At 36.6% G+C, this 15,298-nt stretch overlaps 1 protein-coding gene across 5 annotated transcripts in view; it reads right to left on the reverse strand.

The window, feature by feature from the left end:
- Window positions 1-15,298, reverse strand: part of SUGCT (succinyl-CoA:glutarate-CoA transferase) — a 798,083-nt gene that overhangs the window by 652,216 nt on the left and 130,569 nt on the right. For all 5 annotated transcript variants that reach the window (XM_019653837.1, XM_019653840.1, XM_019653838.1 and 2 more), the window contains one exon: window positions 12,950-13,093. In XM_019653837.1, coding sequence (XP_019509382.1) covers window positions 12,950-13,093 — 144 coding nt within the window. The remainder of the gene's footprint in view (window positions 1-12,949; window positions 13,094-15,298) is intronic.

Consider the following 15,298-nt stretch of genomic DNA (forward strand, 5'->3'; position numbering starts at 1 on the left):
AGGGCAGTGTCACTGGCCCTCATATGTGGGATCCGAACCGGGGCCCTCTGGCATCCCAAGCCAGCTCTTAACCAATGCGCCACTCGGCCGGCCCTGCAAGTGATATTTTTAACATACACTAATAAAACACAACTTTTACTTAAATTAACAAATGCCCTTCACCACGATACTTACAAATCTAATTATTTTGTAAAGTATATTTTCCAATTAGCATCTAAGCCAGCTTTTAAATTCTTTCATTTTTAAAACACCATGATGGATAACATGCCCATGGGAGTAAACACAATTAAAAAGAAATATGTGAACTCTGGTCATCAGTATGTGAGAAGTGGAATCTGACGAGGTTCACGTGTGTGTCCCCGGGAATGTCCCCTCTGCAGCCATTTCCCTTCAAGTCAAGGGTTCAGTCTGAAGAGTTGCCACACTACTTAAGACTGCAAGGCATGCTGACTGCTCAGCTGCTGGCTGGCCCATCAGTGTGAATCCATCTCCTCCTAGCCCGCAGTTGTGCTCAGTGGGCCATACAGTCAGGAAGCCTTACAGTTCTTTTTAACCACTCTGTGCTGTTTCAGTTCCCTGCCCAGCCACAGTACCATGGAGTTCATAGAACAAAGCCCTGAAGCACACAGTGACGCCCATGACAAAACCCACGGGACAGCCAAAAAATGCTACATGTGTGACTGGCGTCAAATACAAATGATCTGGGGAAACTTTAATGTGATTTTTAAAATGTCAAGATGATGTGTGGAAGGGACACTTTGCAGGTTCACTCTGAGACACACTTTCTTTTTCAGTTGTGGTCCAAAGGTCTACTGCATCAGTTACCTGGGTGCTGCTTCAAAATGCAGGCTGCTGAGTGCTGTCCCAGACCCACTGGATCTGATGGGTGATCGTGTGAGGCTAGGGAATCTGTTACTTATTATTATTTTTTAAATAGCTCCCTAGAACACTACACACCTATTAGAATAACCAAATCTGGAACACAGACAGCACCAAATGCTGGTGAGGATGTGGAGCATCAGGAACTCTCACTCCCAGCTGGTGGGAATGCAAAATGGTGTGGCCACTCTGGAAGACAGTTTTTGCAGTTTCTTACAAAACTAAATATAATCTTACCATATGATCCAGCTCCTTGGTATTTTCTGAAAGGAGGTGAAAATTTACATCCACACAAAACCTACATGGGATGTTTTTAATAGCTTTATTCATAATTGCCAAAACTTTGGATATTCATAATTATAAAACTGTGGTATGGCCAGATAGTACTAAAAAGAAACGTGCCATCAAGTCATAAAAAGACATGAAGAAACCTTAAATACATATTACTAAGTGGAAGAAACCAACCTGAAAAGGTTACATACTGTATGATTCCAATTATATTCTGGAAAAGGCAAGCTATACAAACAGTAAAAAGATCAGTGGTTGCAGGGTGGTGGGGAGCGGGGGATGAATAGGCAAACACAGAGGATTTTTAGGGCAGTGAAAATACTCTGTATGATGTCATAATGATGGATATAAATCATTACATTTTATCCAAACCTACCAAATGCACAACACCAAGAGTGAACCCTAAGTTAAACTAAGGACTTTGGGGAATTATGATGTGTCAGTGTCAGTTCATCCTTGGTAAAAATGTACTATTCTGATGAGTGATACTGATTACAGGATAGGAGCAGGTAGTATATGGGAAATGTCTGTGCCTTCCTCTCAATTTTGTTGTAAACCTAAAACTGCTCTAAAAAAAAAAAAACTCCCTGGTGATTTTCATACATCATAAGTTTGGGAATCATTTCGTGGAAGAGCGGCTCTCAAACACTGCTGTATATTATAATCTTTTGGAGAGCTTTCACCAATCCCAGTGCCCACCCCACACCCCACACAATTAAACTAAAGGCTCTGGGTGGGACTTCCCAAGTGATTTCAATGTGCAACTAAGTGTGAGTACTGGTTATAAAGGGTCACAGTACCACTCAGAGACCAAATTCAGTCCTGGATGTCAAGGCATACTCAACCTGAGACTTTTACAAGGACAACAAAGATGTTTAATACCCAGTTGGTTGTGGTGGCAACAAATGAGACCTAACAAGCTGCCATAAAAAAATTAAGTATGGTTTAAACACGGAAAAATTCTCATTGCCAAAATAACAACACAAATAAAAAGGTGGGGGAAAGGTTTTCAACAGTTTGAGTCAAACAACCTTCACTGACAGAAAATTTACCCTCTAAATACTACAGATCAGTTTCATTACATAATATGATAGAGGAAGTAACTGATATTGTATACTTTTTCATAGTGTTACAAATCATTCTGCAACAATTTGGGGATATTGGGAAGTTGTTCAAGCAGAATATGTATCAAAACAAACTAGATTTTCAACAAAGCACCAATATTAAAGAAATAAAACGACCCAGTGAGCTGCTTTCTTAAGTCAAAGTCTTTTAGTCTTCCCTCAGTGGCTTACAAAGTAATATGTTATTAAACTTGAAACAACATATATGAATTCAGTGGATCTGAAACTATAGTCACAGAATTTAAAAAGCATGTCTTTACTCAAAGAAGTGCAAATGTCAGACACAAACTGGCACTACAGATTAAGCAGAAGACTAAAGGAGAGTATATTCATTTTACTCATTTGTGGCCTGCCTTGAGTTCAATAGAATGAATGAATGAATGAATGAATGAATAAATAAATAAATGAATTACAGAGCTATTTGGTGGAAAGGAAGTCATCATTTCAGACAAGACGCAACGGTTTACATGATTTCAAATCATGCTTTAAGATTCTGTAGCTTCCTTTACAGAAAACCTCAAAATGTATCTATATTATCATCTAATTCTGTAAGTGTGGTTCAGTTTCAGAAAGAATTGATTAAACAGAAAACAAACCATTGCACCAAGGAGACACAGTAGTCCTGGAATTTTAGGGATAAATATATGGATTCTAGAGCTACCCTGAAATTTCTGGCAATTGTCTCTCATGATATTTCATGCAAATGGAAACCAAACAAAAGATGGAGTAGCAATACTTATGTGAGACAAAATAGACTTTAAAACAAAAGAAAAAGAAGGGTATTTCATAATGATAAAGAGATCAACCCCACAAGAGGGTATAGCCCTTGTCAACATTTACGCACCCAACATAGGAGCAACTAAGTATATAAAGCAAATATTGATAAGGTACAAAGGGAGAGACTCACAATAATACACTCATAGTAGGGGACTTTAACACCCCATTGGCATCAATGCACAGATCACCCACACAGAAAATCAATAAATGGGCCTTAAATGACACATTAGGCAGATTGACTTAGCTGATATTTTTTTAGGACATTTCACCCCAAAACAGCAGAATATTTATTCTTTTCATGAGCACATGGGACATTTTCCAGGATAGACTACATGTTAGGCCACAAAACAAGTCTCAATAAATTTAAAAAGACTGAAATCGTATCAAGCATCCTCTCCAACCACAAGGGTATGAAACTACAAATCAATTACAAGAAGAAACTGAAAAACACACAAACACATGGAGGCTAAATAACGTGCTATTAAACAATGAATGGGTTAACAATGAGATCAAGGTAAAAATCAAAAGGTACCTTGAGACAAATAAAAATGAAAATACAATGACCCCAAATCTACAGGACAGAGCCAAAGCAGTCGTAGAAGGGTCATTCATTGCAATATAGGCTTACCACAAGAAACAACAACAACAACAAATCTCCAATAAACAATGTAAGTTTACACTTAAAGGAACTAGAAAAAGAAGAACCAACAAAGCCAAGAGTGGAAGGAAAAAAATAACAAAGATCAGAGTGGAAATAAATGAAATAGAGCCTAAATACACAATACAACAGCTCAATGAAACCAAGAGTAGCTCATTCAAAAGACAAACAAAATTGATAAACCGTGAACCAGCTTCTTGAAACAAAAGAGAGGCAGAGAGAGAGAGAGAGAGAGAGAGAGAGAGAGAAAGAGAGAGAGAGAGAGAGAGAGAACCCAAATAAGTAAAATCAGAAATGAAACAGAAGTAAAAACTGACATCACAGAAATACAAAAGATTAGAAGAAAATGCTACTAACAATAATATGTCAAGAAATTAGACAATCTGGAAGAAATGGATAAATTGCTAGAAACTTACAATCTTCCAAGACTGAATCAATAAGAAACAGAAAATCTGAACAGATTACTACATAAGAAATCAAATCAGTAATCAAAAAACTCACCACAGGGCCGGCCGAGTGGCTCAGTTGGCTAAGAGTTGGCTTAAGAGCACGAGCTCTGAACAATAGGGCCGCCGGTTCGATTCCCAAATGGGCCAGTGACGCTGTGCCCAAGCTGAGCTGTTGCTGAGCAGTCAACAGGTGGCAGGATGGCTCAGCTGGTGTAACAAGATTGCCTGTTCAATTGTGGGCTATGCCCACCCACAACTGAGACCGAACTCAGCACCTTGAGCTGAGCTGCCACCCAGATGGCTCAGTGGATAGAGCATGAGTGCTTAACAACAAGGCTGCCGGTTCAACTCCCACATGAGATGATGGCTATACCCACCTGCAGCTAAGACTGAACTCAGCACCTTGAGCTGAGCTGCCACCTGGATGGCTCTGTGGATACAGCATGCGCTCTTACCGACAAGATTGCTGGTTCGACTACCACATGGGATGGTAGCTACGCCCACCTGCAACTAAGATTAAACACAGCACCTTCAGCTTAGAGGCCACGAGCTGCTGACGGGCAGCCAGATGGCAACTGGCGTCCTCCACAACAAAGACTGAGAAACAACAACTTGGCTGGCCCTCCTCCCCAATTCCCCAACACTGTTCCCCTCCCCCAATTCTCCAATAAAATCATAAATAAATAAATAAATAAATAAACTTAAAAAAAAAACTCACTACAACCAAAAGATCTTGACCAGATGGCTTCACAGGTGAATTTCACCAAACATTCAAAGTAGAATTAACACCAATCCTTCTCAAACTATTACCAAAACCTGAAGAGGGAGGAAGGCTCCCAAACTCATTTTACAAGGCCAGCATTACCCTGACTCCAAAATAAGACAAAACATTACCAAAAAAAAAAATTGCAGGCCAACATCCCTCATGAACATAAATGCAAAAAATCACAACAAACTATTAGCAAACCAAATACAATACATTAAAAAGAGCATACCCATGATCAAATGGGACTTATTCCTGGGATCCAAGATTGCTTGAATAACTGCAAGTCAATTAACATGATACATCACACAAACGAAATTAAGAATAAAAATCATATAATCATCAAAAATGCAGAAAAAGCATGTGACTAAATCCAGCATCCATTTATGATAAAAACTCTCAACAAAGTGGGAATAGAGGAAACATACCTCAATATAATAAAGGCCATATATGACAAATATACAACTAACATCATTGTCATCAGGGAAAAATGCTAAAAGCATTTTCCTTAAGAACAGGAACAAGACAAGGATGTCCACTTTCACCACTTTTATTCAACATAGTATTGGAAATCCTGGCCACAGCAATCAGACAAGAAAAAGAAATAAAAGGCATCCAAATTGAAAAGGAAGAAGAAAAGGTATCATTAATTGCAGATGTCATAATACTATATATGAAGAAACCTAAAGTGCCTACCAAAAACTATTAGAACTCATAAATGAATTTCTAAAAGTAACAGGATAAAAAAATTAATATTCAGAAATCAGTTGAATTTTTATACATGAATATTGAACTATTAGAGAAATTAAGAAAACAATCCCATTTACAATTGCATCAAAAATATAAAGTACCTAGGAATAAATTTAAGCAAGGAGGTAAAACCCTGTACTCAGAAAACTATAAAACATTGAAGAAATTGAAGAACATACAAATAAATGGAAGCATATATCCTGCTCTTGAATAGGTAGTATTACTATAGTTAAAATGTCCATACTATCCAAAGCAATCTATACATTCAATGCAATCCCTATCAAAATACCAACAGCATTTTTCACAGAACTAGAACAAATAATCCTAAAATTAATATGGAACCACAAGAGTCTCCAAATAGCCACAGCAATCTTGGGAAAGAAGAACAAAGTTGGAGGTTTCATACTACCTGATATCAAACCATACTACAAGGCTACAGTAATCAAAACAGCATGGTAGTGACATAAAAACAGACACATAGATCAATGGAACAGAATAGAGAGCCCAGAAATAAATCCATGCCTATATGGTCATTTAATCTATGACAAAGGAGGCAAGAATATGCAATGGGGTTTAAACAGCCTATTTAACAAATGGTGCTGGGAAAACTGGATAGATACATGCAAAAAAAAATGAAACTGGACTACCTTCTTACACCATATATAAGAATAATCTCAAAATGGATTAAAGACTTAAATGTTAAGAAGAAAACCATAAAACTCCTAGAATAAAACATAGGCAGTAAACTCCTTGATATCGTTCTTAACAATATTTATTTTGGATATTGGTGAAAAACAACGTTTTGCCTTGAAATCATGACAAAGGAAAGTATGTCTGTTCTTTCCATTTCTGTTCCACATCATACTGGGGTCCTTTTCTCTATTCACAGGTGACATGATCTTGTATATGGAAAATCCTGTCGTAGCCACCAAAATACTCTTAGAACTAAAAAAGCTAGGCCCAGCAAGGTTGCAAGATACAAGATCAATGTACACTCATCATGTTAAGTTCTATTGCTCAGTGCTGATCACGTTACTTATTAAAATCATTCTCCCAAAGACAAGCCAAGATATATTATCTTTGTACATCCCTCTTAAGAGCTAAACATATTCCCCAGACATCCGTATTCACCATAATATTGCCAGGAATAACAACATTCCTGGCACTGGGCACTCAATAAGTATTTAAATAGATAAATCCTGGGAGGGCCTTATACTCTTAGGGAGATCAGAAGTACAGCACAGTCTCTGGATCCAGACTGAGTTCGGGTCCCAGCCCTGCTGCTCACTGGCTATGTGACATAAGCTTCCTCCTCAGTAAAACGGGAATAACAGAGCTGCTGGGGGAAATGTTAGTAAATATGTACAATGTGTTTAGAGTGGTGTCTAGCATAAAGTAACTGTGATATAAATTTTACTATGTTATAATATTAAAGTCACTCTCAAAAATTCAACTTTGGAGAATATAAACAGCCTGTATAATACAGCATCTACTCCAACTCAGCAAGGTTCCAGCTCTCTCCCAATGCTGCACCTTGGCAGACACTTATAATCACAGCACTCTTCTTCTGAAACCTGTCTCAGCCTTCTCAGGACCCACGTCCACTCAGCCCAAGCGGAAGAAAGCTGCCTGCAGTCCTGTGCTGCTTCTATTGTCATTCTACCAAAACTGCACCACAACTCAACCCCCGCTCAACAGGCTTGACCTCATCCCCTGCCAAGAAATTCCCTCCCCCAAAAAAAGAACAGTCTGTTACCGACTCTTAACTTTTATTGGGCCCACTAACTGTAGAATATTGAGTTATCGTTTAAATGTTACACCCCATGTTTATTCTTCAGATGAGTATTAATGGTCAGTGCCAACATCAGCTTATAGGGGGTCTTTCACTGTCACAACCACCTTGTGTCAGTTCCTGGAACACGCCACCTTTTGTCCTGCTTCAGGCCTTTGCATGCATTGCTCCCTCTTTCTGGAACAATCTTGCCCTGGCTAACAGAAGTGACCCTGTTTTCTTTATCAAACTGTTTATCTCCTTCTGCAAATTTATCACTTATTACTTGTTTGCTGCCTACAAGTATATCTCCAACCACTATGTAAATTCCACTGGGAAGGACACTTGCTGGATTATTTATTATTTATTGTATACTCTGGCATATAATAGAAGAGGAACAAGTATAAATGGATGGATGGATGGATGGAGCAGATCTGACTTAATTTCTTACTCCCTAAAGTGAATATCAATAGGTAAAAAAAAAATAGAGATCACAATAACATTTAAGGTAAAAATACTTTTAGTATATGGCATTTACCACAACAGAAAAGTAAATTAAAGCATTTTAGAACATTTTTTATAAAAAAATGGTTGAAACCAAGGCAGTTTCCTTTTAGCCCTCAGTCATCTATAAAATGAAATCAACCAGAATACACAAATTGCTAAGCGCTCCAGCTAATCAAGATCTTATTATACATTGCTTGTATGTAATGACTCTAGGCTAAAAAATATTTAAAATTTACTCACCATTATACCTCATACACATTCTGTGAAGAAGTAAAGTGATTTTCCTAGAAATTAAATCTGAGCCGCCATGCTCAATGTTAGTGGCTACTTATCCTTTAGCTACAATGATGGTGTAAGAGTTGGGGTCAAATGGATACCTCCTACTAGGAATCAGCTGGTCCATAACTTATGGCAGATAAAGAGCCACCATTAACTAGCCAATACAGAGGGATTACCTTTTATTCTACATAAAATTTTCTGACTCTAGAAAGTACAAAAATGAAGGTGAAATCGACTAACTTAGCAACAAAAACAAATTGTTCTAACTATAGTTAGTACTACAGATGATTCTACAAGGACAAAAATCTCATTTCAGTGAATATTTGTCAACACCAATGGATCTTTTTCCTCTAATTTATTTTATATCTTGATGTTAATTATATTTCTATTTTTCAAACACTTTAAAAGCACCAAATTGTTTTAAAGTATTTAACAAGAGAGTTAAATTAGGTTACTATGAAATTTATTTTCCCATTTTATTCTTTTCTCCTTTGAGATATTCTCCCACTAGTAATTATCAATTATTACTGAAAACTATTAAATCGTCACTTGAAATAGGGTGAATTTTATGGTATATAAAATATAACTCATTAAAATTGTAAAAAATATATATAGAATAAAAAAAGAAAAGCAGAAACAGAGGTGCACCTAAAACACAAAAAGATAAACTTCAGATTACTATATTTGTTTGAAATTCAAGTTTATCCTTAAAGATATGCTCCAATAATGAGAGTTAAAATTTTATCTACCTAAATATAAACAATGTTACAAACATGGAGAAAGAATAGTGACCAAAAAACATGCCAAAACATTCTATATGTGAAAACAATTCCTGAAGTTTGGTGTTAAAAAAAACTAATTCATTGTAGTAGTAATTATGGGAGCCTGGTTGCAATTAAGTACAGGAAGGATATTAAAGCTTCCAAAAGATATTTCTGTAAGCCACAACAGAAGAATAAGAGCAACAGAATAATTGGAACCACATCCAAACCCACTTCCTTGTTATTTACCAATATCATCTAAAGAATACTGTTTAAATGCTGACGTTAGACAATCTTCAGTTGACAACTTTAAATCATATAAAGACTAAAAAAAAAAAAATCAAAGAATTTCATGACAAGGGTTAAAAGTTTATAGTCATGAAACTACAAATATTTAGTGCCCACTAAAAACCACATCCTGGCAACTGTCATGTCTATACAATGTAACAGTTTGTTGTGGTTGAGGCAATCATCTCTGAGTTAATAATTCGCTACTATTCAAATCAAATGTAGTTTGTCCATTGTACACTAAATTGCTTTTGAGAGATGGAGTACAAAATTTCATTTTTAGCAACTGATATTGTTATAATCATTCATCATCCTATGCAATATAATCAAAGAGTAGAAAGGTGTGTTTACCACTGTATGAAACTGCAGTCATTTTCCAGTCAGCTAAAATTAAGTTAAAATGTTATCTACTTAATGTAGATACAAAAAACAATTATACAAAAAAAATTTTTTAATTTTTTAAAAAATACCGTGCTCACGGATACAGAGAACAGACTGGTGGTTGCCAGAGGCAGCAGTGAGAGAGGGCAAAATGGGTAAAGAGGGCCAAAAGGTACAAACTTCCAGTTATAAAATAAATAAGTCATAGGGATGTAATGTACAGCATAGTGACTAACATTATTGCTGAAATGCATATTTGAAAGTTGCTAAGAGAGTAGATCTTAAAAGTTCTCATCAAAAAAAAAATTGTAACATGTATGGTACTGGAAGTTAACTAGAATTTGTGATCTTTTCACAGTACATACAAATAGCAAATCACTATGGTGTACACCTGAAATTAATATAATGTTACATGTCAAGTATCCCTCAATTTTTAAAAAGGTAGGTAATGAGTCTCAGATACACTAATAATCTTAGCAACCTCTGACTAGGTTAGTCGCAGCGCAATAGGCTAAATCACTGCTACCATGTTTTCCAAAAGCAAATCATCTCATTATTAGTTGTTTATCAAGTACTTATCCTAAGTCAATGGTTTTCTACCTTTTTCTAATCTTCTCTAGCAAACCTAGGGGCTAATGAGACCTACCCATTGGTAATATGGTTCTCCATTTGATCTCAAAAGATTGGGTGAGCCTGCTATTTGAAAAATACTGGGCTGGGCTTTGAGGATACCACTGTAAGCAAGAACAAATATCATTCCTACACTCATGAAACTGATAGTCACACACCCAAAATGGCTGAAATGTAAAAATAAAAATGACTGAAATGCATGTGTGTGTATGTGGGCACTTACTGTGCCCACACTCTGAACCCCCACCTGCACCGCCAACCCCCAGGGAACTACAGACTTCCACATTGTGAATCACTGTTAGGTGCTAGAGGAGAATTAAACTCTATAATACTCCGCAAGATAATTTTTCCAAAGCTAATTAATTCATCATTGGCGTAGAAGTAAAGCATTCCAGGTAGAGATCTGCAGACCTATTAGAGTCCCAAATCCAGGTCCAGCTACAAAATTTGCGAATACTGTTGCAAAATGAAAAGTGTATCTAGGGCCTCTTGTTCAAAGTTATTAAGAATTTCAAGGCAATGAAAACAGGACATTTAAACTGAGCCTCGGGCCCCCTGTGACTGCACAGGTTACACACCCATGAAATTTTCATGGCTTCCATCCTTACTGCATATGCATCCTTTAGCCAGTTACTTAACCTGTCTCAGGTTCCTTACAGCTACAAAACTATTGGAAATAAGAAAAAAATTTCAGCTTCTTCTCACAACTAACATTTGTGTTTCTCTGTTAATGAGACAGATCATTCATTTGGAGAGATTCTTTTGCCCTTTTATATATAACCATTAAATCTGACTGTATCTCAAAGCTAGTGTTGAAAACCTATACATAGTATTTCACCTTCAATCATATTGATATTTTTAGCCCTGTATACCTCCTTAATTTTATCTAAGAGAAAAAAATCTCCAAAGCACTGTTCTAAGTTTACTATCTTCCCATGTATGCCATTTAAATCTTAAATTCCCAACTGAGGTCTCTCTCTATAAAGTAACTTTTCCCACAGTAAGAAGTCTCCTTGCACAAATTAGACATTTTCTTTTTTTCTATTCCTGAAAATTTATCTAGTCAGAATCAACTTCCATATATGGCATAGCAGCTGGTTCTGCGCCAGTAAAAAAGAGACAAAATTTCCATTTGAGAGCGAATTAACCTTTTTATTCCACTAGCTTAGTATTGAGCATAACATAGCTGATAACTACCTAAACCACAGGTTCTTAATCTGGAGTCCATGGAAAGAATTCTGGGAACTAATTGACTTGAATGGAAAAAATACATGTCTTTATTTTCATCAATATCTAAAGTTTAGCATTTTCTTCAATTATGAATGTAGGCAACAAACCACACGAGTATTAGCAGTACCTATGACTTCATCACCAATAAATGTCATACATCTTTTCATATCATATTATACTTATTGCATATATCTTAAATGTCATTGAGGCTCAATACTACCTCAAAACTGCAATAGTTATTGGACCCACTGATAGAGCTTGGGGTTTAATGTATTAATAAAAAATCATATATGGTATAACATAAAATTGGTTTTTATACTGAAATAACTACATTTCAATATAACTTGCTTCTTTGTAATCCTTGGTATATCATTTTATACTTTTAAAAACATAATTCTGGGCCGGCCGAGTGGCGCATTGGTTAAGAGCTGGCTTGTGACGCCAGAGGGCCCCGGTTCGGATCCCACATATAAGGGCCAGTGACACTGCACTCTACAGTTAAGATGCTGAACAACAGCTCAACTTGGAGCTGGGCTGCCATGAGTCGCCCGTGATGGTGTAGGCTGCAGCCCCTGCTGCAGTGGGTGGCCATGGGCTACCGTGTGTAGCCAGCAGCCAGCATGAGTGGCCAGCAGCCGCCATGAGCAGCCGTCCAGAAGCCGGCAACTGATCTGCCTCGCCCGGGAAGAGCGCAATGATGGTGCCAACTTGGGCCAGTGAAGCAACGTCCTCCACAACTAGGCTGAAGAACAAAAGGACAGCAACTTGTCTGTTTCCCTTCCCCAATTCCCCAGCGCTGTTCCTCTCTCCCAATTCCCCAATAAAAATCTTTAAAAAAATAAAATTAAAATAAAAACATAATTCTGAGAAAAGGTCCACAGACTTCGCCAGACTACCCACAGGGTTCATGCTACAAAAAAGGTAAAGAAAAGAAGTTACAGATTCATGTGACAATAGAATAGAAACAACTGTATCCTCATTTCACAAGTAGTAATAGACCTATTCTAATCGCAGTCTTTAAAATCTAGTCCAACAGCAATGTCTACATACCACAAAATCTTCATGGTCCATTTATTTTAATATGACAACAATTAAGTACCACAAAACAAAACAGGTTTTTGGTTTTTCTGTTTTGTTTTTTATTTTTGCAGATGCACCCATTGAATTTTATATGAAAGAGTATAACCCAGTTACATATTTTTACACCACTATCCACTATCTAAAATGTTATTTGGGGCCGGCTGAGTGGCTCAGTTGGTTAAGAGCTCGCTCAAGAGTTTGAGCTCTGAGCAACAGCGGTTCGAGTCAGCCCGAGCTGAGCAGCCGCTGAGCTGCCAACAGGTGGCAGGATGGCTCAGCTATAAAGAAAAATAAATAAATAAATAAATAAATAAAATGTTATTTGGATTGGTACCTGAGATGACAGTAGGTTACAATCAATGAACAGTCCTTTTCCAGTTTTATATCTTTGTATCAATCCAGCCATAATGGCTCCATATGCATACAGGCCAGTGGCAAGATCAGTCATGGCCACTCCGGGACGAACTGGATCGCCATCCTAATGTAAGAGTTGGGTTAGAAAAAAATAGAGAAAATTAAAAATTAAAACCATCTTATGATTTATCAAATATTCTAAGGTCAAATAGAGGAAAGAACCGTAAATGACATGGGCACATGCATACACACACACACACACACACACACACACGTAAGAAATATAATAAACTACCATTGTGGATATCTGTTAGTGGTGAGGATATATTTATATTTACTGTATATTTACTGAATTTCTCACCCCATCCTCTACCAACCAAACTAAACCAAAGCAAATGAAATAAAAGATTTTTTTAAACATGTCTGAAGTTCCTTCTTAATATATTTTACCTTATTTATACTAAAAAAGTAAATACAGTAAAACCTTGGATTGCAAGTAACTTGGTTTGTGAGTGTTCTGCAAGGCGAGCAAACATTTCTAATACATTTTAACTGGGTAAACAAGTGATGTCTTGCAATACGAGTAGTTTCCAGAACAAATTATGCTCACAAACCAAGGTATTACTGTAATTGAGCTTGAATTTAAATGAGTGAATCTATTGAAGAGGAAAGAGTTAAAGTAGTATTTTCTTCCCATGTTGGGGAGGAGGTTCTGTGGGGGAGTTAGGGGAAGGGGGGGGCCTAATCTCCTTAAAAGCATGCTAATAAAATCTCCTTAAAAGCAAAAAAAAAAAAAAAAGGGCAGATATTTGCTTTAAGAAAAAGCAAAGAAGTACTTACCCACAGAAAGCTTTTATCAGGATACTCCTGGTTTAGAATTAAACTATTATGGCAAACAAGCCTAGAATCTATTGATTTATGAGTATGGGGCATAAGCTATGTAATTTTCTGAGTATAAAATGGAGATGTTTTACAGCCTGCAGTCCTCTTCTCTGTTGTATGAAGTAACCCATGTACTTCATCAGAAATCTTATCTACTGCTCTGAGATTAAAATTTTTGTCTGTTGTGGGAAGAAAGGATCTGGGGACCTCTCTTAATTTCCAAGACTTCTCTCTACTTCTCCTGTGCCTTTTGATTGCTTGTATCCTTGAAATTACAAGAAAAGCTTGATGCTGATTAACATCTACAATTCATGATGTCAGTCTGATTTGACAATCTAATCCTTGACCCATACATGTAAAGATACAAGAGCAGTACCTGGCAAACAATAAATACCCTATAAAAATTAGCTATCAAAATTATCATCAGCATCATTATTGGTCATTGCGATATCAAACAGTTCCTATTTTTCACTACCTTGAATTCTATAAAGGCTTTCATTGCACCAAATACCTAAAAAACTTACATTTAACATTTTATCTCATTGATTCATTCATTCATTCACTTCCTGATTCATTATGCCATTCATTTACAGAAGCTAATTTTTCCTTTTCTGAAGCCCACACATAAACTATATTAATCATTTTACTACAGTACTAACTAATGTTAAAAGCAAGTAAGTGAGACTATATAACAATTAAACTTTTTTCCCTTGCTTTTAAACACATTTCAAGGAAAATAAGGCCATGAAAATTGGAATCTTCTGGCAGCTTTATAACTATTATTATTGGCAAAACTCGTATTTTAGTGGTTTGAATCAGTAAATTTAGAATTAAATTTGTCATTGGGATTTAAGATTATTTAGTGTTAACAGTGAGAGACAAACTCAAATTTAAGTTTATAGACATCTGCTTTCTCACTACAAAATGAATATAATAATATCTGCTATACTTCTAAGACCAATAGGAATAAATAAGATAATATTTTATATTTTACTTTAAATTTCCTGAAAGGGGGAGACAATACCTGACAAATATTCTAAAAACATCATTACATTATCGAGAATAAGAGTGTGAGATGTAGGAACATTAAACAAACATTAAGTCACCCATATATTAGAGAGAACATTGTCACTATTAAAAATGACCATTTTTGCCAAATAATTTTAGTGAAACACTACTTGCTTACTAGCACAAGCTTACTAACATGCTTTAGATTTAAAGATACAAATAGGTTGAAAATGAAAGCATGGGAAAAGATACATCATGCAAACAGCAGCCATAAGAATGCCGGCAGTTCGATGCTCGGCCCGAGCTGAGTTGCTGCTGAGCTGCCAACAGGTGGCAGGATGGCTCAGCTAAAACCAACCAACCAAACAAACAAACAAACAAAACCATTGCTTCCTTTGGGCCGGCCAGGTGGCACGTTGGTTAAGAGCTGGCTTGGGAC

This window comes from Hipposideros armiger, unplaced genomic scaffold (assembly GCF_001890085.2).
Source record: "Hipposideros armiger isolate ML-2016 unplaced genomic scaffold, ASM189008v1 scaffold_208, whole genome shotgun sequence".
In the NCBI taxonomy this organism is placed as follows: Eukaryota; Metazoa; Chordata; class Mammalia; order Chiroptera; family Hipposideridae; genus Hipposideros; species Hipposideros armiger.